This window comes from Strix aluco, chromosome 1 (genome assembly GCF_031877795.1).
Source record: "Strix aluco isolate bStrAlu1 chromosome 1, bStrAlu1.hap1, whole genome shotgun sequence".
NCBI classification, from domain to species: domain Eukaryota; kingdom Metazoa; phylum Chordata; class Aves; order Strigiformes; family Strigidae; genus Strix; species Strix aluco.
In genome coordinates, this window is record NC_133931.1 from 143,222,032 (window position 1) to 143,248,193 (window position 26,162).

Here is a 26,162-nt window from a genome sequence, read left to right on the forward strand (position 1 = left end):
AGTGAAGTCTTAAAATGCTTAAAATAATACCAAGTGTTGCCAGTGCAAGTCCACTCCATGCTCACAGAAATTAGTGTTCTTCCACACAGCAATAAGGCTGTTGACCGTAATGGTAACATTTCTAATTAAAGCAAGTTCAGATACTGATCTGATTTCTTCCTTTAGCTTAGGTATAGAATTTTACCACCTTCAAGCTAAAGTGATGCGTTTCTAAAGAAAATGGTAATAGTAAGGAGAAACTACAGCTAACATTTTGAACTTGAATGCATCACTAGCAGTGTCTTGGTTAAGCAAAGAATTAAGTTTAGTGAGGCAACCTGAACAACGCCACTAGATGGCACACGGAGCCTTTTTTTGTCTTCAAATTTCACCCTACTCAAATCAGACGCCACGAATAAAGAACTCTTCTATAATAAAATGTATATAATTAATATCGGAACCAGAAGCCACTTGTTACTCTCCACCTCTGCCACAATGAAACTATTTCACTGAAGCATGCACCCTTCAGTAGTTCTGAAATCATCCTTTTTGGATCTAATAATCCACTGAACATTGATTAACTGTAGACCACAGTATATGCATAAAGTATCTTTCTTGATCAAACGAATGCATCCTGAAGGACATTATTTGGAGGGGGAAGTAAATATTTTTAAGTAAAAAAATCTGCATACAGATGAAACCAAAATAACAGAGATGTACAGAGATGTCCTTTTTTAATATATATATATATAAATTAGAAGAGAAATGACTTAAAGTAAATCATTTCTAGTGTAAGAGAAAACAAAATGGTAAATTTCTGCATAATGATCAGATATATTGTAGAAAAGAGATCTAAATACTTCCCAAGTATTTGCTTTAAAGGTTTATTCATTTATAGGCTGTTGTCTTACATTCTGATCTGCCCTCTTAAGTCTTGTAGTAAATACAGTTTTAATGAACTACGCAATGACCTTTCCGAACTAGTTGTTCACAGGTGAACGGAGGCAGTCTTCAGCTGTTTCAGTTTCACATGTTGTATTTTTGCCCTTCAGATTTCATTATAGACTGGAATATCCATAGTCTTATCCTCTCATTTTCCACATAACTGCAGATAATCCTCCTTCCTTGGAAACCTTATTTTCGGAGGAGGATATAGGAGTTGCATATTAAAGACCAAAATACTGCATGTGCACAAAAGGAGAGAAGCAGATTTAAAGAAGTGTTAAGATATCAAAGGCCAGGATGACTTCTGGGGTCAAATTTAAGGCTGGGAATTTCCAGATCGTTTCCTGCAGTCAGACTTAATCTTGTATGAAATGTCTCACTTTCTTTCTTTGGAAACACGTTAAACATTTTAAAAATATATCCTGTTTGTAATGTTCATTAAAAAATAAAAACAACTAAAAGCTATTAAACAAGCATAAAAGAAATCCTCATCTATCCTACCACCCACATTGTAATGGCCGCTGTACGTTTTTCTTCTCCTGTTATAAAAACAATATTTGCATAACTCTACCCATTCATATGGCTTGTAAGTCAGTCCTCATCAACTGACAGCAATAACAATGAATCAGCTTTAGTTACTATTGCTCTAGTTTGGTAATTCAATGCATTTCTATGATAATCAAATCCAAACTGACATGATGAGGATAACTGATGGTTCTGTGACTACTATGCGAGTAATCAAACAGTGTAACTTTTCTCCCACGAATTAAATAACTTTTTTCTTTACATGTCTTGATGACCATTTCAACAAGGTGGAAGAGTAATAAATAGTTAAAATAACGGGCATTTTTAAGTCATGACAGCCTCTTGAAAAATTCGCTTGTTTAGCCAGATGTTAGCCAGCTTTGCAATTTGTTTCCAATAACTCTATATACTCAAACTTAGCAAAAATATTGGAATTTCTTTTCCACAACCCAATAAATAAATAAATAAATAAATAGATTATTACACATTGCTTCTGGATAAAAAAGAGAAAAGGATAATGTGGAACAGTATCTTGAAACATATTTATGGAGAAATGACAAGCAATTCAACACACAAAAGGCTGATCTACTATGTAAGCACTTAAAGCCATTAATAGGAATAATGATCTAACTTGAACATATGAATGAGGCTCAAGCATTACTTTCACAGGGGCCTATTTAAATTCCTGTGAGTTTTAAAGGTATCAAAGGAAGAAGCAGTTTAAAGTACTATTACATGCAGTGAAAAAAAAGCCCTCAGAAAAAATGCTATTGGAAAAACACTAGAAATGCAAGACCATAAAAACCAAGTATTACTGCTGCAACTCCTTTTGTAACACTACAGAGATATCCTTCTGGAAAATTTCATTATTTAAAAAAGCAACCTGACGTATATTAGCAGACAAGTATTTGTGAAGTATCGCCACAGAATAGTTCTGAAAACGGAAATTCTGACAGCAAAAAATATGGCTTTATGAAGATTATGATCTCTATCTTATTGTGACTGTCCTTTAAATTTTATATTCTTTTTAATCATTTCAGCAAGTTAAATATAAGTAGCAGAAAGGGAGACCTACACAATTACAAAGTGTCTTCCTTTTTAATTTTAAACTAATTCCCCTCTCTAAGCATCCAATTTGAACTGTCCCCTGTATTATATTCCATGTATTAGGACTGAAGACTAAACAAATTTATTTACAGCAAAAAATAGCTCTATTGTTTAAAATATTCACGGTATCCACATTTTTTCTCTACACAGTGCAATTTAGAATGATCCCATTTATTAATTACTTAAGCAAGTAAAGTTTTTCCTTTTTTTTTAAATTTATGTAATTATTTTGATTAGTACCTCAGATAAAATCTTTTTTCTTAAAAGGATAATGTCAAAATGACAGTGAAATCAACCCTTCAAATCAGTAGTTTGTTGAGTCTCCCTAAGAAATTTTGTGAAGGCATTATACAGAATAACACATGTATGTTTTCCCCCTTCTAAGGAAAGAGAGCACAGAAATCATAGAGAAAAGCTGTCTGTGCCAATACTAGAAATCCCTGTTCCCCACACCCATTTTATAGGAGCAGACTGCTGGTTTTCTAATTCTTCTAATATTAATTTGTAGCTAGAGAAAGCTTAGTTTCAAAAGCTTAGTTTCAATTTATACTTTTAAAAGGACAATGTACAAAATTCAGATATAGACGCACACATAGAAATTTATGTGATTTTGGACTTTGTCTCTTCAAAATGTATTAGCCACAGCCCAAAGGGAAGAGATGCCTTAAAATGGTTCAGGTATCTCTGAGGTACTCCTTTCTCTGAGCCTTTCCTTGTGTAAAAGATGCCCCCTCACCCCATTCGCCTGCTGAAGTCCTATCCCCATCCTCCTGCTTCTGTTCCCAGCCACCATCAGACTGATTTACTCCAATTCCCACGACAGGCAGGAGGTTCTTGGGGACTTTCTATTTGGCTTTTTTCTCCTCCAGGGACACGGGGATGAGTTAAGTTATACACATGCCTGATCTTTCCCTAGGCGGGGAGCTGAGGCTGTGGTCAGAATCACACTGAACACAGCAGAGTTCCCTAAACTTGCATAAACCGCAGAAAAGCAATTCCCACCAGCTAAGGATTGTGCTCCATATGCTCAAATTCCCTAGTATAACTCTCTTCTTCCCTGGCCTCCAGAGACATATCGGGTCACATTAGCCATGGAGTAGATATGATAGAGCACAGCATGCCTGTGCATGACAGAAGTCACAGGCAGACTGTTCTACAACATACCAGGAAAACCAGGTTACTGCTGCAATTTAACGTTTCACCATCTGAATACACATTATTTGTAAAAGTTTACATGCAGGTGCAAGTGGAGGAATCTCTACAACACATTTTTTCTTCTTTGTCAAGGTATATCCTTTCCTCCCTCTTTAGTATTATTAACAGAAAAAAAAAAGCAAATACAATTTTGTGCAAAATCTGAAGGTTCAGAATAAGCGACAACAATGAAAGAAGATTTTCAATATGTCTGATGAAAAATGAGACTTATTTTAGTGAACATGCTATTGCCTCAATGCCAAGGGAAAAGCACTCGTCATTAGAGAAATGAATTGCTCAGCTGTTTATAAGCAAAAAGCTCTGGGGGAATTTCTCAAGGCCCAAACCACAACGCATTGCAGGGTTACACAAACATATGTTGCAGGTGTTTTAGGGTAGACAGGTGGGAAAACCTCAGCTACTGAAAAATACTCCACTTAATAGATTGTATCTGAAACTAGATAACCTAAATGCAACAGAGAACAAACAAACAAAACAGCAGCAGTGAATTATACATACACGCAGCAATAGGCTTACCAAAATAATCATCTCACTAGTGCCAAACAGGATTTTTAAAACTAGGCTTTTTTCAATATATTAAACAAATGCTGCCAAACATATATTTTTTTCTAAACTAATAATATTTTAAGCCTAAACCAAAGAACAGACTGAACTAAACATATCTAAAAAAAGAGAAGGCTAATGATGCAGTGTTGTTCTTTTTATTTAAACAAGTATTTTTAAGGAGCCAGTTTGCTCCTTTTTCCCCTCTTTAGCTGACAGGGCAATATTGGAGTTTTTTATAATTCTCATACAGCATAAGACATTTCTGTATTAAAAAATCCTTACATTTGTTTCTAATGAAAGTTGGAGGAGCATATGACCCTATATTCAGTAATGACTGGGAGGTCAGCAAAGGTTTATCTTTTCCTTCTAGATCACCTATGCTTCTTTCTTCAGTAAACATGATACAAACATGGCAAAAATTTGGACTGAGAACAGAGCTGAAATATAGCAGCTGAGATGTGAATAAGGAATACACTTTAATCAGTTGAGCAGCAGTTTTTATATTAGGCACTAATAATTAATATGACGTGCATACTAATGATTACCTCATAGCCGAGCTGCAAAGAGAGTTTCACCTTTCCTCTTTTTATTCTTTTGTCAGGTATTCAAGCAGCTATCTCCACTCTATGACTAGACTTATACAGTATAAGCAATGGTTTAACATTATATAAACACACCACAACATTTTGTACATTAAACAACTAACCCTCCCCAAACTCTAGAGCACCCAAAGCAAATGCCATTCCCAAACAAAACTCTCCTTTCACCTCCTGATTTTGCTCCTCTCTAGTTATACCTTCTGCACAACAAGCAGTCCGCTGGAGCACAAAAGGTATTCCATCCACCTACAAACCACTGAGTTAAATACTCACTAAAAAGAAAAAAAACCCATGAGACTTCTGAGGACATAATGTGCTATTGCCAATTCCAAAGTGGTTCAAGGCCAGTAAGAAAATATTATCCAAAACATAGGCTGATAGTCTACATCTATCAACCCTATGTATGAAAGCAGCACAACATGAAGAATATCCTGCACAGAGCTAATAAAGAACCTCCTTTGATCACAGGAGTCAGGAGATCCGTGCACTAATACTGGCGTTGGCAAAGGAACACCATAATCCTCAAACTGGGAATAATGCTTCCTGTTTACATTTTTTAGAAAGATGCTGTGGGTCTCAATTGCAGGACTCGTTATTTACAACACAATAACAGCATGAAGAATTACCACATTTAATCGTTTCTAAAGAAAATTAGGGAGTGCTTTTTTTTTTTTTCCCTGAAACAACAAAAATTCCCAGAAAGAACTGAAAAGGAAAGAAAATTCAGTTAATTGGGTCAAGGCAGGAAGAAACCCCTGAACTGCGATCAAGCTGAAATAAATTATCTCCAGTTTTGTTACATGACAACCCTCCATTCCCCTGGCAACTAGAAATTTCAGATACCAGGAAGGTATTTTAAATACCATGCATTATGGTCTGTTTTTAACTTCATACACACATGCTTTCTCTCACATGGGCATTCTATGACAAGAGATGAAGAACTGAAAAAAATGACAAGTGAGAATTAAAAATGCTTCAGTGACTTGTCTGAAAGAAATTTCTAGTTGTATATTTTGGCTTCTTGTCCTAACCAATTGGAAAGTCTTTTTGTTTTTTCATTTATAGTTTTACAGTGCATTGCATTTTAACAGGTAGATCAAATCCTACCAAATCAGCTTTTATCAATATTCTAGACAAAAAGACTCCGACCTGCCGGCGTTCAAGTTCATAACCTGCATAAAATCCCCGTCTTGCATCAACAGAATCGCTTAAGTACCTTTTAAATCTGCCTCTTAATTTAGTTGCCTATTTTTCAACTGAACCCTTGGTTTTAAGAAGTAAATTAACTAAATAGTGAGGTATAAATCTGACAGTATTCAGCCCTACCCTGTGACAGATTTATGCTCTGGCATCTTGCAGCCCCGCACGGTTAGGAACAGGAGTTTTACAACATTGTGGAGGAAAGATCCAGGCTTTTGAAGGGAACACATAGCAAGCCTCACTTTAAACCCTGGAATGCTCCAAATTATGAGATTTAAAATATGACATCTTTATGTACAGAAAAGCTACCACATTATGGTTTTATTGGCACTCGTTTTGGACAACCTGCATAACTCACTGATGGCTTTGTGAGTAATGCAGTTATCTGAAGCTTACACTGATATAACCCTTATAACCACACTTACAGCATTATATCTTCTCCAGATACTTGCCTGTACACAAATCTCACATATCAGGGAAAAACAAGAACATTTTAAGGTGCTATTTGGTTATTTCTGCTATGTGGAGAAGAAATGGATTAATTTATGTTCCGCATGTAATGCGCTACATAAAACACTTGAAAAAGGTCCCTAGGGGAGTGAAAAAGGCTCTTTCAAAGACCCCCATGCACACACCACAGCAAAAGGAATATGATGTTCAAGTCTTTTCCTCTGAAACATAGAGAGAAGCTAAGGTCCTGGTGCTGTGGGACAAGCAACTCCTTTCATTTTGGGATTCTAATAATGAGGATACTGCAGAGCCGTATTTGATCACTACTGCTCCTTAAAAAGACAAAGGACAAAGATATCACATTTCCAAACCTGATTTTCCATAAAAAGTTTCAGTAAAGGATAAAATGTACCACTCCCACTTCTTTCTTGAAAGTATTTTGCTCTTTCAGAGAAGTGTTCCCCAATACGAATGTACTCAAATAGCTTTGTATACAAAAGTTAATACATCAATATTTACTATAAAATCTATCAAGTGTACTTGCAGCATTATCTACATTTATACCAGAAGACACTGAACTTAAATTCCATCATAATAGACTGGATATAATTCAGTAGCTAACCTTTCATACATTACTGAGAAGTTATGAATCTATTTTTACATAACTCACAGTTTGTGTTTTGCAAATTTTGGTCAAATAAATTATGATATAGAGAACTTCTGATTAGGTAGAATCAAAGTGCTTTAAGTGTTTTAAGTGCTTCCTTTCGATAAACTACTTTGCAAACCAGAAGTGATTAACTGGTCAGGTTGCACATGAGAAGAACCATAATCACCTAACTCTAACACTGTTAAATACATTTTATTAGTGTAATTTTATAAATAACATCATTACTCTTTAGGAGAGGGTCAGTAGGTTTAGATGACTTTTTAAACACAAGTAAGCCAACCCTTTGAAAGAAACAGCCCCAAGAAATACAAAACAATAAGTTTTATTGGTAGCTAAAGTAATTAAGAGCTTAAAGTGCTTCAGCTTCTTTCTTTACTGTCAAGTACAATCAGAATTGCTTTTACTTTGCTCCTAAGGATATCAGCTTGCTCAAAGAGAAAGAACAGTTTAAAGTTTCAGTTTCCAAAGAGAAGTTTCTCTTCCATCTTGCCTCTCTAAAGTACTTGCCCTTAACATGATGGAGTGACCTAAGATGAACTCCCAGTGAATATTATCGGGAGTGCTGATCAGCACAGGAGAATAATTCCCTCCCCATTTCCAAATTTTCCCCCATTGCCCCTCTGGCCTGAACATGATGTTGCCACCATCTCATGCCTTCTAATTAATAGGGAAGATAACTCGATAAAAAGCATAATCATGAAACCTTCAGAGAAGACTAAAAAATGCAAACCCTTTTTTTTTTTCCTTGTGTTTGCAATTAGTCCAATGACTTATCAGCAAGTAGTTACTTTGACTACTTATTGAATAATGCATAATGTTACTTGCTGTTCTATACAACACTATTATATACTTAATATTAGTCGAAAGCAGAAACAATGGTTCCTAACTCACCTTTATCCATCTCCTCTGAAAGACTCTGTACCTGTCCACCCACCCAGAAATCACTGGCCACACCACCAACTCCTCACCGCCCTCAAGGCCAGCAGCTCTCCTGCTGGATCACACCAGACTGGCAACGAGAACAACGAAGTTAACTTGTCCTCCTTGCTGGACTCTGCTCTCACTGCCAGGAGTGGGCTGCAGCACCATCTTGCTCAGTCCTACACAGAACTGGGACAAGTCCTTTGTTTCTGCACCATCTAACCTGCAGTACAGTTCTGTCTTAACCGTGGGAGGTGTCACTCTTCAGGAAGTTTTGCTTTATTCTGTATTATTTCCCACGATTTTCCTATTAATTTAAATGTAATGACTGCTTAACTTAGACTGATACAATATTTGTGGGTTCATAACCAAATAACTGGCCTGTGCATACAACACTTAAGGAGATCAATACTGTAAACTGCATCGTTGTTGGCAATCTAAGAGACCAGCTTTTTCCTTCGAGCGATGACTACTGTGTAACATATGATACTGAGGAATGAGAAAGACTTTGAAAGATTTCTCATTTGAAAAGTCTTGACTAAATGACTAATCAAACACTTTCCAAGATTTTTTTCTGAAAATATTACTTGTGACATATAGGATACCTTGAAGAATATGAGTATTTTATAGTAGGTCAATTAAATGGTTAATGCATTAGGGAAGATTACAGTGAACCTTGAGAGAGATAAGAAAGTTATTGTACTATGAGTATTGGCCACACAGCCTTTTTATATTTTAAAATGCATAGGTGCACTGGGAATGATGATTTTGAAACAAATGTACAAAAACGAAGAGGATTTTTAATTCATGGTACACTTACTATTTTTATGTGGTACTATGGCAACATGGCTATTCCAAGTAATTTATCATTAAACTCATAGCCGCCTGTCATACCTTACTCTATTAATGAAACACAATAACTGAATATTTGAAACGATTCTTAAAACAAAGCATGGCCTACCTCCTTAGAAAGCAAAAGTTTCTGATTTTAAGAATGTGAACATAAACAAAGAACAAGTTAATGCCACGGCTTTTACATGTAAAATATATCCAATTCTTAGTAGGTATAGGCCCACATTAAAAAGCTTAGCATGCAGTTACAGAAAAACCATTGATTTATTCAAAGTGAGGTGTTTCGATTACAGCTATTCTTATCGTATTTGCAAATGGGGACGTAAGACCATCAAAATGCTTGGGTTCACTACAGGAATTGAATGTGGCTATAAAACCAGAGGTCAATTTGAAGATCCTGACACATTTTTGTTCATAAAAATCTATCTGTGTTGCATTAAACATCTAAATTCTTAATCTTTCAGAAATTAAGGCAAATAGAAGTTCTCTGTGAATCACTGAAAGTAAATGCATTTATTTTTTCGTTTCTCCTAATTCCTTTTCTCCCAGATGAAGAGACATGCACTTAGCTTTTCTGGAAAACCTTGTTTCCTTTATCAGTCATATCCCCTGTCAAGGCAACTCTCCTTTAAAGTGTAGGTGACCTTACTCATACCACCAGCTCATACTGCATTGGAATATCCATTATCCTAGCTTCCTGATACTTATTTTTATACACTCAACCCCCCACTGTATTATTCTGAATCTCCTGAAATATCAGTCACATTCTTCACGATTGAAAAAGGAAAGCAAAAAGCAAACGTTTGTTCAGAGCACCCCCCCTTGTTGGTACCCCTCTAACAAAATGGAGTCCGCACCCCAGCAGTACCTCTGTCTGTAGGTACAAATTAATGAGCTGCTAATGCCCAAACCCTGCCAGATCCCAACTTCTGATTGGCTGCAATCTGGTCATTAAAGAGAGGTAATTAATGCCAGATTGCACACACAATGCTAACAAACAAACAAAACAACCCCAAACCTGCTTTTCTCCTGCCACAAACAGCAAAACAAACAATACTGACATAACGGCAGCTTTCAAAGGACAGTTGCAGCTCTGCAGCAGCACCTCAGTTAATGAGTGTATAGAAAAGAATTTATCTGAAGAAGAAGAAAGTGAAACTCAACAGCCTTTCAGGCACATGAAACTAGCTTGGAGAAAACTCTGAGATGGTGGCAGCTACTTAAGAAGAAAATTCAGCTGAAAATAAATGTACAAAGAGTTCGATTCAAAATTTCAGTAATGTGTTTTCCCCTTGTCACTTATTGCTCAGATTGTGAAAAGTGTTAAAAGCTGGAATGCAGATTTCTCTGACTAATCGCTATATGAGCGATCATGACCAGATATTATTGCTTAAGTTTGCTGGCAGTACCTGTAATTTCAGTCAAGATGGACTAATACAACTCTTTGAAATGTCATGTATGCTTCATCATGGATTTAGTTAGAATTTAATACTATTATACTGCCACTTTCAATGTCAGCAAATAGCTTAAAATACAATGTTGAGAAAATATCAGCAGCAGTAACTGGAATATTATTAGCATAACTAACAAATTGATTCCCATCAACCAAGCACAACTACTTTATTTTTAGTTTTTTTGAATTGATGTCTTATGATAAAAGGTGTCTCCACTGAATTAAGCTCATAACTAGCTTGCTCAATGAATATGGTAACTCACCATGTTAAAATATCTGAAGGCAAACTTATTTTAAAAAATATTAAGAATAAATACAGTAAGCTTTCAGACAAAGGATGGTTGTCAGGTTCTTAGTATGCAATGTAAAACTGTAATATTCTATGTAGTGCTTTAGTTTCTAATAAGTCATTGTGATAAGGTTAACACTTCAAAGCAGAACAACATACAAATAAGAACACCCAAAGATGAAAATTACTTTGCTTATGTTGCTGTATTAGAATTTTATTTGCTAAAGGGTGAAAACAGATTTGCAAAATTCACAGTTAACTTAAAACAATAGTTTTAAACCTTTTATTCCTAGCCCTGGCTGCCTTCAGGAAGGAAAGAACATCTGGTTATTTAAGGAACACAATATGTTCACATTTTCTATGACTTTTGTTTCTAATTGGGTTTTTTAATTTTTTTTTATTTGAACAACTCTAGTTAGAACTATGTTTTTTAATCACTTTATATTTTTCTACTGCCCTATCTCCGTATCTCTCCCTCTCAATTTCGCAGCCTTTGCTTTGAAAATTAACAGTGCTCCATGGTTTTGATAAAGAAAAAAATTGGCCACTCATGGGATATTAAATACACAGAGACACACCTTCAGTAAATGCTTTTGGATATACACAAAAAAGCCTTCCCTTATTTTCTCCTTTCACATATACATACTTTTAATAGCCTGTTCTTCCATAAGAAGCTCTAATTTTATATTCAGAAGGACTGTGAGTGCATAAAGTTACTTTCATATAAATAATTGAGGTAATTATATGTTCAAAGATTAGAAATGTGAAACAAATACTCTGCTAAGCAGGTTAACTTTATCACCCTGTGCAAAGACAACACTGATTTGAGATTTTCTTTCTACATTTTCCTAAGAACTGGAGCTCCCAAATGCAGAGAAGGCTGAAATTCAATTATTCTGCATTGATCCATACTCGTGCCTGTAAAATTAGTATCTCTCAGGTGCCCCTTCAGAGACAGGTGCATTAACTTGTTTTCAGCTATTACAGAGATGTGTATTTCTCTTCTGTGGCACTGGAATATATCAGGGATGTGGTATCTGAAAGGTCCTCTCATCCCAACTGTCAACTGGGGTTCATGAAGTGAAAAGGAGAGCTGCCGCACCCATTAGATTAATGGCAAGCACGAATTACTTTTCATATTATTGTTATTACTGGATAATGCTAAGGTTTCTGAAAGGTTTGATTCCACAAAAGATCATGAAATTGTTTTTGTCCATCTGTAACAAAAAAATGCCACCCATCTTTTAAGTGTAGCTTTCTTTTGACATTTAGGTTGCTCTCCTGGCGATGACTGCAACGAAAAGAAGCAAACAAAGCGCAACAGGTTCATCAAGCCAAAGTTTAGCTCTCCTGATAGTCTACAAGACAAATAAGCAAGGAGGAAGTAGTTGTTATGTCAGACCAAGGAAACAGAAGAAATAATGGATGTTATTAGACATGTAAACCCAGATTAACTCCAGAATCGGAAGTTATGGATGGAAAGGCTGTATCAGGTCCATCTTAACTACTTCACCATTTATGGTGTTCCTTAACAACCTTTCAATTTTATGTACATACCACCAACCTTTCTCAGTCCAAATATCCCACAACTTCCCCTCAGTGAGATTATTTGGTATTTACCTAGCTGCAAAAATAATCCCAATTACAATATATATTAACAAATGTGTGAGAGGCAGATTCCTGTTTGTCCCTGTCCATGATTTCTAAACTGCATTTCTTGTCTAGCTGAGATTTAAAGCTCCAAGGGGTAAAGAGCAAGCCTCTCTCAGATATTTGGAACAATGCTAAACATTCTTGCTATGTTCAACAAATAATGAAATAAGCCACTGGACCATGCAGCAGTCTCCCACAGAAGAGTTCCCGGACTTCACATATTAAAACCCAAGTGAAATCTTGGAAGAAATGCCACACAGAGTAACTCAGCCCTGGCTTAGGAGATTTAAATTGCACTGAACAAATGTAATTTCCCATTAGAAACTAGAAGCTGGTGATGGAGAAATGCACAGGAAAACATCAAAGGAGGAAGAAAAATCATTAAGCACTGAATTTGCTAATCATCACTTACAAGTTACACTACTGACTAAAATCTCCTTGTCTTTTCTTTCAGCCTCCTTTTATCTGCTCAGGGAATAAAGGTAAACTGAATTATCTTTATGCAGATAGCAAAAAAAAAGTATCATAATTGTGAGGTATCAACTTGTGTTGGTATATAATCTGTGTACTGACTTTAGACTCCTACAGCACCTATCATGTCTTGTTGAGTCTTCCCTTTCATTCTGTGTAATGAAAAATTCTGACAGACTTGGAAAATTTTTATGTGTAGGTCTTACTAACAAGACTTCCATTTCAGAAACACGTTGGATTGAACCAACATATGCTTAAAGCTACATAAGTGAAAGTTAAAATCATACCTAGGGAAAGATAAGAAACAGGTACTCAAGTCACAGCACTGAAAATACATTTCTTTCTCAGACCAGGAGCTATTTTTTCTTTTAGAGTGATCTTTTAGAACATTTTAACTTCCTTACTGTAACAAGTCCAGATCTGTTTATGCAGTCTCAACCCAAAGACCCAATGTAAAATGAGAAGTGGCTAGGAGTCCCTTAGGGCTCCTCTTTCTCTGGAAATCCCAGCTTCCTAACCTTCAGAGTATTTCCCAAGCAGATAAGTGCAGCTCAAAAATGAGGAACAACTGTAATTAATCATATTTCAATTGACAAAACAGCTGGCAGTCTTTGCATGAAAAAGTTTTAAGTACTCATTCACCTGAGTGAAAGTGAGAACTACCTGAAAGACACGGTAGGAACTACAGCCAGTATTTTTCTGAAAGGTGTTCAAGGCACACCTGAGAATGTTAATTAACAGGACACTGAGGCCTTATGCACCTGACAACTTCATTCTGTTGGAGACAAGAGTGTCAGGAGAAGGGTAGTGATCAAGCTTCTTTCATGGGAAGTTGGTGGTTTATTTTTGTCCCTTCCAGCTGGTAGGCAGGGTATCTTGTATACTGCCTAGGATGCTTTGGAGGACAGCTGAATAATTTGTAATTATTCTATCTTTTAACACATACCTTCAATAAATGACAAATTACATACTGGATTTAGCTTAATATCTTAGCACCATTTTCCTCCCTCTGTATCTTCCCTCAAAAAAAATACTTCTATCTTGTTTGCTAAGAGAGTACATAAAAAAATGCTGGGTGGTCTGATTTCACAGACTGCTGCCGAAATCCTAAGAAAGATTCCTGAGATCTAACATTACAAACTTTCTTACACACTGAAAAGATGATATACTTTACTTCTTGTCATGAAAGAAATCTTTCTGCCCAAGAGGAATGAAGAAAGCAGCTGTAAGGATGCAGATTTCTTCAAAAAACTGATATAAAACAAAGAGACAATTTTTTTCTTAATCCATAAAAGTGTAAACACTGGTACTGAATGAAATTTTGCAGAAGGCAGAGTGCAGAAGTGATGAATTTTTCACTTTCAAAGGTGACGTGCATCAAGAAGATGAGGGAAATCAGACTTTTCACTGGCAGCCTACTAATGGGACATGCACAGAGACAGTTCAAAACCAGCAGCACAAATTCCGCTATCTGTCAAAGATCTGAGTGCTGCAAAGATTACTGTGTACAGCTTCATCTCAAATACTTTATCCACTATACTGTGGATATCTGCTGTGTTATATCCACACATATACACATGCCATTCTAAAACAGCAAGAGGTTCACTTTTTTTAGTATAGGTATCAGAAACTGTATGCTAGTTAATATGTAACATAAAATTTATGAATGTATACATTTTATTCATGTGAATCTTTTTGGCCTGTAACAGCAGACTCTCATTTTTAATTGAAAACCATCATATAACTCTTAGATATTGGGTGGGGGTAGTGCTTTAAGGATTAACAGTGATTTTAATTGAAAACCATCATATAACTCTTAGATATTGGGTGGGGGTAGTGCTTTACGGATTAACAGTGATTAATCTACAGAAATCCCATGGAAAAGGTCTTACAGATGAAACTGCATAACACTTTCTATACAACTTACTAGGATATTATATAAAATATTCCTGTTTCCCTCAAAAGTATACTTTATTATGAAAGATGTTTGTGCAGATTACCAAGCAAAGATATTCTAAAGAGCATTAACATCTGCAGTTACCAGAGCTCCTGGGTAACTTCAGGAAAGTAGTAGGATAGCATCCTTTAAAGAGTAAAGGAACTTGATTCTACTCTTGGTTATCAACTCTTTCCTTCAGCTTTTTTGTCAGGTAAGAAGAAACTTGAAACTACAATTTAATCCCCAAAATGTAGGTTGTTTTTAACTTCACAGTATTTAGAACATTTTATTATAGAGATTTATTCCCTGTATTTACAAAGTGAGTATCTCACCTTTGGATCTCGGAGAAAAAGTGCTCTTAGGATAAGGGAGTGAACATCTCCAATAGGTGGATAATGCATCAGAAGTCCCAAACAGGTCTGATAATTACTTGAAATCACTGCAATGAAAAGAAAAAAAAAGAAGAAAAATTACTATCTTGTTTTGATATTCCAAAACAGTACCCTTTCCAGTAGATTCATTGCAGTTCAGATTCAGCTGTCTTTTCCAACATTAAGTCTCCTGGAATTCAAGCAGTTGCTCAGAGTAAAAGAAGATATTGCATAATCAAGCTTCATGACCACGCTTGGTCCAATACCATTAAGGACAATGCTAAACCTACCACTGACTTTATGTCATAGACATTTATGTTAGCTCCAGATTTAGATGCCTAAATTTAGATCTCTAGCTGTGCACCTAAAGCCTGCCTGAGTTAGTGGAGGTCAGGGCAATACAGTCAGTGGACCTTGAAGAACTAGTCCTACACTCTGAAATGGACACTGACTTTTCAGACACTCATCTGCAGACACCTAAATTAAAGTATGCTAATTTATGAGATAAATTTTACCTTTGGTCCTGCTTTTATGAAACTTTCCTCCACTATGACAATTCTTTGCTGAAATATCTTTTATGTTGTTCTTATGTACATATACATGCCCATACAAATACCTATACACATACATAAAATGATGTCAACAACTCCTTGTTTTCTCGTAAACTGGAAACTATTCATGAAATGTTCAGGAAAAGGGGAAAAGGTTAGATTTTAATTTCATAAATACTTAGAAATATAATATACCATTCACTTTATTAGAATTTTTTACTTATTCAGGAAAATTTTGTTATAATTGTGCCTGATTTTATCTGAATCTATGTAAGTGTACTCTGTGGCTCTTTGCTTATTGTTGTTGTCTTCTGTTTGGTGGTTTTTTTTTTCCCCCAAATCAATCTAATTATGAGTGCAATTATTAAAGACATCTTTTCAGGCAGGTCTATGTAAACTACTTCATTTCTTTTGTACCATCTAAATCCAGGCAATCCATCTGCCACAGCTGTCAAAGCAATGCCTGTTAATGATGCTTGCACTCTGCAACATAAAGACAGCCTCCAACAGTAGTAATTGTAAATAAATTTTTAACAAACTTTACTATTCTGAGAACTTTAGCTGTAGTAACAGATACTTTTAATTAATCAGGCCTCTACACCAGAAAGGATCACTGCAAACACAAAATTATTTTGAATCAATAAAACGCAAAATAAAGGACTGTTTTGCAGACAGAAAGATTTAAATGTTTTGCTTCTTTTCTTTCATGTGAATAAGCCTCATATCCTCCTGTACCTTTCCTCCCTCAACAAGAGGATTATGGGGAAAAGATGCAGGACTGGGCAAAATGAATAATTATAATCTGTGTAGGGAACCACTTTATCATCTTCATTTCCGTTGCTGATCCGACAGCTTGTAATTTCATACATCTGCTTTCATTTGTAAAGCACTCACTTATCCTACTCATTCTTTATCTGTTCTGCCTGTTCTTTTTCCTACCCTTTGTTTTTCTTGTTCATATTCAGGTACCTGTTTTTTCTTCTTGAAGTCACAAAGCTGGCATAATGAACACAATACAATGGTCTCCGTCAGATTTCTTTCAGAGGAGTATAATACAAGCACCACATAGTACATACCCAATCAAACTCTCATACGTAAATCATATTTAAGATACTGTACTACAGTTATGATCATGATGCCTTTTTACCAAAGCAAATAAAAATACTGAAAATTGATAGTAAATTCTAAATACCTTTATAAATGATAGGCAGTAAGACCAACACATTTCTCTTTTGAACAGATCAGTATGTGTTCTATTCTGCAATGTAAAATGGGTTAAAATGATCCTTTTCTTATTTTTTCCTGGAAGAGTTCTTTGTTATCTTACAGGTATAGAGAAAAGCAAATATTAAAAAAGCTAATTTATTTTAATGGTGCAGACTTGACCCCTGACAAAAAAATTATATTTTCAACCACAAGACATTTACTCTAATTGCTAATTTTTTGAAATGTATAATAGTGAAGCAATTGAATAATGGAAAAAAAAATCAAACTGTTTGGCAATGACCTATGTCCCTTCTGATCCCTAAAAGTTAAATTTTAAAATGAAACCTTACCATTCAAAGAAAGTTAAAAAAACTCCAACACTTTAATGAGGAAGTCCTGCTAACTTTTGCATTTATTTTATCTTTAGGGTTTTCTCCACATATTCAGCTGTCCCCTTTTCATGCAGAAATCTTTACAGGAGAGAACATTGATGCAGGTGCTCTATTTGCTGGGGAGCCTTGGGTTAAAGGGATTACTTTGCTGAAATACCTCTTGGTACCCTTCGTTTCAGAGTGATCTGTATGCTGCCCGTGACCTGGCAACGCGCGCTTGCAGCCTGGAAAGCCACCTGTATCCTGGGCTGCATCAAGAGAAATGTGACCAGCAGGTCGAGGGAGGGGATTCTCCCCCTCTACTCTGCTCTTGTAAGACCCCCCCTGAAGTGCTGTGTCCAGCTCTGGGGCCCCCAACTTAAGAAGGACATGGACCTGCTTGAGCTCGAGGAGGCCACAAAGATGATCAGGGGGCTGGAACACCTCCCTTATGAGGACAGGCTGAGAGAGTTGGGGTTGTTTGGCCTGGAGAAGAGAAAGCTCCAGGGAGCCCTTATAGCAGCCTTTCAATCTATTAAGGGGGCTATAAGAAAGACAGAGGAGACATTTTACCAGGGCCTGTAGTGACAGGACAAGGGGCAACACTTTTAAACTGAAAGAGGGCAGATTTAGATTAGACATAAGAAGAAATTCTTTAAGATGAGGGTGGTGAGACACTGGAACAGGTTGTCCAGAGAAGCTGTGGCTGCCCCCTCCCTGGAAATGTTCAAGGTCAGGCTGGATGGGGCTTTGAGCAACCTGGTCTAGTGAAAGATGTCCCTGCCCATGGCAGAGGATTAGACTAGACAATCCTTGAATGTCCCTTCCAGTCCAAAATAATTTTATGATTCTTGTCTCTTCAGGACCAAATGTATAATATTATCCAACAGAGTGGCAGTTTTCTTAAAAATGACAGACAAAATAGCAGTAAAACAAACCAAACACCCCATCTCTGAATATGTATATCAGAGTTAAAAGGATTTATAAGAATCAACTGTAGGATACAGTTTTTGGAAGAAGATTTGCTGCAATACGAATTTATCCAGTCTCAGCAGTAGCTGGATGGTGCTGAAGTTCAGTGGTGAAGTATCTTACACCATGCCCAGCTGCCTTGTAATCAGCTTGGTGCTTCTGTACCTGTGCTTTTTCTGCACTAATTGGCTTGGCAAGAGTCACATTTGGATCCAACTTTTATTGTGAACAACAAGTTCTGACTTCTCCAAAGAAGAATGCTATTGGTATTTCTATGGAAAGGAGTAGCGGAACTCCTCTACATAGAGAAAGCCTTTTAATATTTGTTATGCAGTGCTCAGAGGAACATCAAATTGCTTTCTCCTTTCTGCTTTAGATGAGACTGGCTTTTCCCTGTTGGTCCGATAACCATTCCTGGACGCAAGCAGCAATAATAATGGCGGAAAACATGTAAACTAACTGTACCTGTCCTCAACAAAGTCCTAATTTTCTGCCACATGTCATTTCCTAAGAGTTTAATGTTTAATACCACCAATCCTGTATCCTGATGACTTCCTAATCCAGGAAGGGTGGGACTACTTCCTCCTGCTGCTTTCACATGCCTATATTCTCTTTGGTAGGTCCTAAATAATAACAGATAATATGAACATCTTGCACTACAACAAAAATAACAAATCAGCTCTCTAAGAAGAGGCTGTGGCTCCTTTATTTCCCTCAAAATATTCAGAGCACTTTTTGATAAGAAAAAATATATCCTAACAATGGCCATAGCTAGTCTTCAAGTAGGAACATGACAAAAATACACTTATTCTAACACTGATCAGTCAAAATTAGATCCTGGTGCAATAATGATGTTTAGGTTACTATGCAAAATATAGACAGGTCTTCCAGGTTGGTTCATTTTTGTTCTCCTTGAACGGGAGGACATATTTTTGCACCGCACACTCCCCTCAATTCTGATTTCATCAACAATTGCACATACATCCATACTGGTGAAAAAGAAGTAACATATTCATGCTTCTGATTTGACAGATTTAAAAAAACCCGTTGTTTTGCATTAATTTTCCCAAAGAAACCCAGAAAATAATTTATTAAAACTGACAGATAAGTTTGGTACACAACCCTACACTTGGCTTGTGAGGATTATTACTCCACGAATAAAGCTCTGCTTGGATACAGATGTAAAACTGAATAGACCAGTTTACAGAATGGCTGTGTACATGATTATGTATCTGTAATCTCTTAAAATTTATAAACAATAATCTAAAGTCTCCCTTCTCCCTGAATAATATATCGTTTGAGTAACAGAGGATTTTAAAACTAAAATAAAAAAGAAAAATATAACAGAAATCATACTTAAAATCATGTCCTTGAGAACATCATAATAGAACACAGAAAAAACCTGATCAATTCCCAAACCAGCAACTTCTCCTCCATCCCCAAATGTGTTGGTATAAAAGAATTGGCATAATTTTTAAACTTTCAAATGCTTTCAGTGCTGTACTATTATCATTGCTTATGTTTGACATTTTTATAACATAATATCTTAGGAGCTCTACTATTATTCCTATTGTTTCAAAGTTTTTAAACGGAAAATTTCCAGACGGTTTATTTATAGATGATTAACATCATCACCTGTTTTGAACATTTCCTTTCACCAAATAAAGAGAAGCTTTTAGAAAGTAATTTTATTTGAAAATTTTTAAAAAAATATTACAACAGAACTTTGAACTCCATTCAAAGCTCAAATATTATTAGCAATAAAAGAATGAGGAAAAATGGAAAATTTTTCTATTACAGATAAGTAAGAAAAGCTTTCTTTTACCAAATCAAGAACTGTAGAAATCACTATAGTTTGAGCCTGACTTTGAAAATATATTCAACTTTACAGTATTTATGACTGGGTATTTTGTTTCACTATTCTATTATGCTTAGAGTAACTAACTAAGTCCAACTATAGAACAAAAGGTTACTTGTTACAAAACCAGTATATGTATGAAGTAATAGCTGTCCTGATGAGATGACTTTGCATCTCATTTGGGCAAATGTAGTCCTCTTTAAAGTTATTTACTACTCTATTTACTGAGCCTGGGGATTTTGGAGAAAAGAGGGTGACTGATTTCATACAGATGCCTAGAACACATCTTTAGCTCACATTTTTAGTTACCTCTTAGTGATACTTGAACATGAGCACACCACAAAGCAAAACAAACCCAAAACAACCTTCTCTCTCCAAGAAGAGATACGGTGATTACAAACACAGTTCAGAAGTGGTTTTTTTTGGTTTTTTTTGTTTTTTTTTTTAAGGGAAACAATAACACAAAATAAAATACCAATGTTAAGAAACATTTTTCCATGCATCTGCACTACAGATCTATACCAAAAATTTTAAGATTATTTCGGTTTACTGCACATGAACAAGACAGATTTAGATTGCAGAACATAATAACCTGGAATCAGATCATCCTGAAACAGCAGCATTAATTTTGAAACCTCTAAACTGAATTAAATGTCCACTTTTTGAGAGCAATGTATGGTAGCTCTATATGCTGCATGTTTATTAAAAAGTAATTAAAAAACCACATGAAGGCAGGTAGTGGAACGACAGTACGTGTAAAGTACATGCACATTATGTTTTCAAGATTGGGCCCTAAAATAGGAACCACAGATGTTGAAAACTTTATGTATCCTAGAATAAAAAATTGTGTCAAATATGTGACCTTGTTATAACCTAAAGCTTACAGATTGTGTACAACTAACTCTGAACAGCATGCTATGGAATTTATATATTTAGTGACAGACATGCACCTTGCTGCAAAACACATACTTTGTTGCGGCAAAGTTGTATACAGAATTTTTCTGCAAAATATGACAGGACAGAAATAAATGCCTCAGATAATCATTACATATCTTCCCCCTCCCATTCACAATTATATAAGCTTATAATATTTTTGTGATTTCTCCTTTGTCCCAACTTAATTTATATATTGGTAATCACTAGCCCATAGGAATTCACCTTTGCGTATATTTCAGGCATACTAAAATACAACAAAATGAAATGATGATTTTTTAAAGATGCCACTCTTGCATAAAATAAACATATTTTGTAATTGTTACTCATCTCTGCATTTACATTTCCTTCAAGATATATCTTCAAAAATTATGAGTCATTGTCTTGTGCATTTTCACATTTCTCACAGCAGAACAGCATAAAAATATTTCCAGTGTCAAAGGGAGGCTTTACTCAATTCACGAGCTTGGTCAGAAGGTGGAGCTCTATACATACTGCACATAAAATCTGCAACTCCATATAAAAACACAGAAGTACTCAGAAAACAAACCTGCATTTAACTCCAAGATACAATTTGTTTCATAAATACAGCGGAAAGCGCCTGGTAATAAATGGCTCCTCTCCTAGCATTTGGAATGATTTTCAGTATATTAAAAAAGTCACAATGAAATTTAACATTTCTTAAGTCCTCTTTTTCTTTGAAAAATAGGTTTGCATTCTGTTTAAAAGATCTTAAGATAATTGATACTTACAGGCATCTCTAATATATAACAACATGGCTACAAAAATGTAGTCAACTAAATTCAGGGTGATACTGTCAGCAAATAGAGCATCCCAGACAACCAGAAGGTCCTGAAGCGGGAATTCACGTCCAAACAGAAGCCTTACCCATCGCCTGAAAAAAAAGAAAAAAACATGATTGGTATTTCTCTGTTTTGCCAAGTATGGTAAAGTCAGGATACATATCCCAGGATCAATTACAATCTAAAACATTTTACCAGAAAATTTTGCAAAGCATGAAGATCTGTGATAACCACAAAACTAATTGTATTTGTGAGAATGTTACTGCATCTACATTAAAGAAGTGATACGTTACAGACTGTAGAAGCTTAACCGACTCATATTATTATGCAGGTGAACCTCAAAGGACAAAACATATCAATCCTATATACCATATTTTTGAGCATTTAATGTGATAGTGATCTAAGATGAAAGGGAGAAAATGTTATGCAAGAATAGCCTGGAACACCAAAAACAGGAGGGAGAAGCCCTGAAAAGCCCAGTCAAGTGAAAGCCAGTTCAGAAGCAGATGCCAAACAAGAAGAGGCTTCCTCCTCGTATTGATGACAGTGTTTGCAGCTTCATGTAAAATATGCTATGGATGATATTTTGATTAAACCCTATTTAAATCTTTATCAGATTTAGTGATAATCTGCATGTAGACTATAGCATTAATTCCTGTTCATATCTGTGTTGTTTTAATACCTAGCAAAATGTGAAAATCTGTCTTAATAAATGCAGTATTTTCTTGAGGCTGAAAGCTTGAGGTGCAATAGAAAAAAATTATTTCTCAAGACTTCTTATTTCCAGTTCTGGCTCTTACACTGACTTACTTGCTGACCTCAGGAAAGGTACTTCCCTTTCCTATTCCAGAACAGACCTGTTAGCTTTGTACCTTTTTAGGTAGGATTATCTTAGGTTAGATTTGAAAGAGCTAAAAAATACTTAGTAACATTAATCCTGAAATAGTTATTATGAAATGGACTTAAAAATAATGAATTACATTTTTAGCTGGGATATGCAAATTGCTACGCATGTGGAATCTGTTTATTCAGTGGCAAGAAAAGATTGATTGCAAATTTCTGCTAAGCAAATTAAGTCATTCTTTAAAACTCAGAAAAATTTCTAAAAAGGCAACTAGAAATTTCATCAAGATTAGTTTCTCTTGTAAGAATTCATGTTTAACCACTTTTGTCCCAGAACTCATTGTTGGTTTAAGGCATCTGTTTTTTTTCCTGATTCCAGTAATAAAAGTTTGTTTCTAGAGAAATGAATTCCAACACGTCAGTTGAGCACAAGCTTTTAAGATAGAAACAATCTATACAAAAAGACCCTCTCTTATAAAAGAAATTCAAACAGACTGTTTTGTGAGTTAAGGTTTTGTTCACTAAACTTATTCCCTCGCCACTGGAACCATATGTATAATCTGCAAAAACATCCATGTTACAGATTTAGAGATCACTACACAGAATTTTTTCCCTTACAAGACATGTTCCCTTTTAAAAGTGCAAATACGTGATTTCAAAAGACAGCATCATCTCATCCTTATATCAAACATTTATGTTCTAAGGTTTTTTAACTTTTTATGTTAGCATAGTAATTATAAAAGTCATAATATTAGCTCTGACAAAACACAAATTCTGTGTATTTCCCACTTTGATCAAACCCCTTTCCTATGAGGACTTATTTTCAGGCCTCAGAAGAACTGTTAACACAAAAGCAAGGCTTAGCTAGTGCATTTAATACCACGTCTGTTCTATCTAAGGGATTTTACCATATATCGGCACATTACCCTGCAGTGCCTAGCCTACAGGAGACTATTATCCTATGGTGACACAAACATTACCCAAACTCTGTGTGAAGCCTATTACTTGCATTAACAACTCCTCCCACCTGTATAACCGCAACTTTCAAGTTACGCAAACTGTTTGGCAAAAAATTTCAACTAAGCTGGAAGCACTGGAGCTGACTTTGCTTGCAACTACCCAAATCTCATTCAGAAGCCTTGCTAAAAGTCTAATACACTTCAAGGGAAAAAATACACCATGGTGTAATGGGATTTGTTATTAGTCTTTTATTAGAAATCTCTTTTGCTTCTTTACTACTTCATTATGCAGTGTTAATCGTTTGTAGATGCAGGTTTATTCTGCTCAAGCAGAAGTCATTCCTTTTTTTCTCCTGCTTTTATATTTTCTCCTGGGAAAATTAAATCTCAGTCCCCAGAGGTATCACGTTTCACAGATGCAGACTGCTGAAGAACAACTGGACTTCCTTTTGCAACCATAATATTACCATTAATTATTTGAACCTTCCCATCTTAAAGGGAGTAAGAAATTCATACTGTTGTGAATGCATATATACTAACTGCTCTCTTATTTCCTTCAGCAGCATTTAGCTCGTAGCATCTATAAACCAAGGACCCTATTGCCTATGAACCATGCTGCCATATGGCAGGACCTCACCCAGCTTTTATATTCATAAAAAGGGATCTTAGTTCCTTAAAGTAAGTGTCCACACTGAAAAGCTGTCTTTCAAACTAACACATTTTTATTGCTTTTACAAATATTTGCAGAGAATTTAACACACACTTAATAACTACATTGGACATGATAAACCTTTTTTTTTTTTTTTTTTGAGATGGCTGTCTGTGGTTTAATTATTGTTCTGTCCTGTTAATCTTGCCTTACATCTGTTACACCTGCAGACTGTGAGGCTCACAATAGTATACCTTTTATCACATGCAGTAATACAATAATTCATATTTTACCAGGCACACTTAGCAATTAAAAGCCACAAAAAAACCCCCCTAGATTCTTTAAAGCCATAATACACCAAGGTACTACTACCTACATTGTAGAATATCTAACTGTATCTTCCACTTATGATTCCTATATAATTAAACCAATATTCTCAAGAGATCACTAATTACTAGCAATAGATAATGATTCATTAATGACCTTACAATATAGGGAAAACAGGAGAAAACTGTGCTCTACTAAAGACATTAAATAAGGCAATGATCCAGCCTTACCAGTTTTAACTAAAACCACAACCATTTTGACTGAGATTTACATGACAATTCTCTGAGCATCAATAAAATTAACTTATGTTATGTGTTACATATATTTAGCTGGTTATCTTCTCTCTCTTCTTGGAAGGCAGAGAATTCTTTTAAAAAATGAAATAAGCCTAAGAGATGGTTACAGACGAGGCAATACAAACAGTTTAGTTTAGCTTTTTTCTGCAAGCATTTTATTAAGAAGGTCCAGAATCAAAACAACAAGGTTGCTGGTATTTCCTTTTTGCTGTGTATATTAAAAAAAAATGCCCAAATTTGATAATTCCTTGGTTGACCTAAACACAGCAGAGTACAGATTTCCACAGAGTATGTTCTGTTTCTTCCTAACTCTTGCCACCAACCCAACAGTGCATCTGCCAAGCCGTCCTTCACCCCAGCTGCACCTTCCTGCATGGGAAATGGCAAAGGTGTGCATCATCCACCTGCAACACCTAGTGCCACTGAGTGAATGTGATGGTGGAAGATGCTGTTTATCTAGCTTCCAGTGCTTGCAAGACTCACTAGTGGGAGTCTTCCAGAGAAAAGGAGGGTCAGTAGGATTTTGCAGGATGTAATTTCATTTTCAGTGCTAGTTTTGCTGCTTTTTTTAAAATAAGAAAATCATTTAAATGGACCACAACTATTGAAAAGAACACCATCTTATCAAAACTAAGCACTCGGAAGCTGAGAAATGCCAAAATTAACATCAGTTGTTTACTGACTGAGAAAATGATACGTAAGCTCTGTCTCTTTAAACTCTGTCATGAATTATGTTCAAGCAAACATTTGTAGCCAGTGCAATTTACTATGTAAAGTCATGGTTAATAATTTAGGAGAAAGGGTAGACAGACTTGAGCTGTGATCTGCTTGTTCAAAAATAAGATATGTAAAAAGGATGAGGAGCGACATTTGTATACCACTTTCAAAATAACTTAAAGCTATATGGAAGATAAAGAATTAAATAGTTCAATGCCAGGCACTAAGCACTACTCTGGGCAGACTTGATGCCCGCACTACGATTTCAGCCATCTATGTTTCTAACTTAAGGGCACTGGGTGGGCTGCAGTTGAAGAAGGCTGTGTATCAAGCTTTAGCAACATTTCAGCTTAGACTTGTTACACAGTCCATTTCTCCAGCATTCTCTATCCTTTCTTAATAAATCTTGTTTTTATTAAGACTCCCGTGGCTTTATGCAGTTCAGGGATTTTGCATGGAATGTCCTGAAGAGATTAATAAAACCTCCAAACG

The 26,162-nt window shown here is 35.7% G+C and overlaps 1 protein-coding gene across 7 annotated transcripts in view; it reads right to left on the reverse strand.

Annotated features, from left to right (window-relative positions):
• Positions 1 to 26,162, reverse strand: part of TBC1D5 (TBC1 domain family member 5) — a 328,963-nt gene that overhangs the window by 62,475 nt on the left and 240,326 nt on the right. For all 7 annotated transcript variants that reach the window (XM_074838561.1, XM_074838552.1, XM_074838516.1 and 4 more), the window contains 2 exons: positions 21,829 to 21,971; positions 15,147 to 15,253 (listed from right to left, as the gene is read on the reverse strand). In XM_074838561.1, coding sequence (XP_074694662.1) covers positions 15,147 to 15,253; positions 21,829 to 21,971 — 250 coding nt within the window. The remainder of the gene's footprint in view (positions 1 to 15,146; positions 15,254 to 21,828; positions 21,972 to 26,162) is intronic.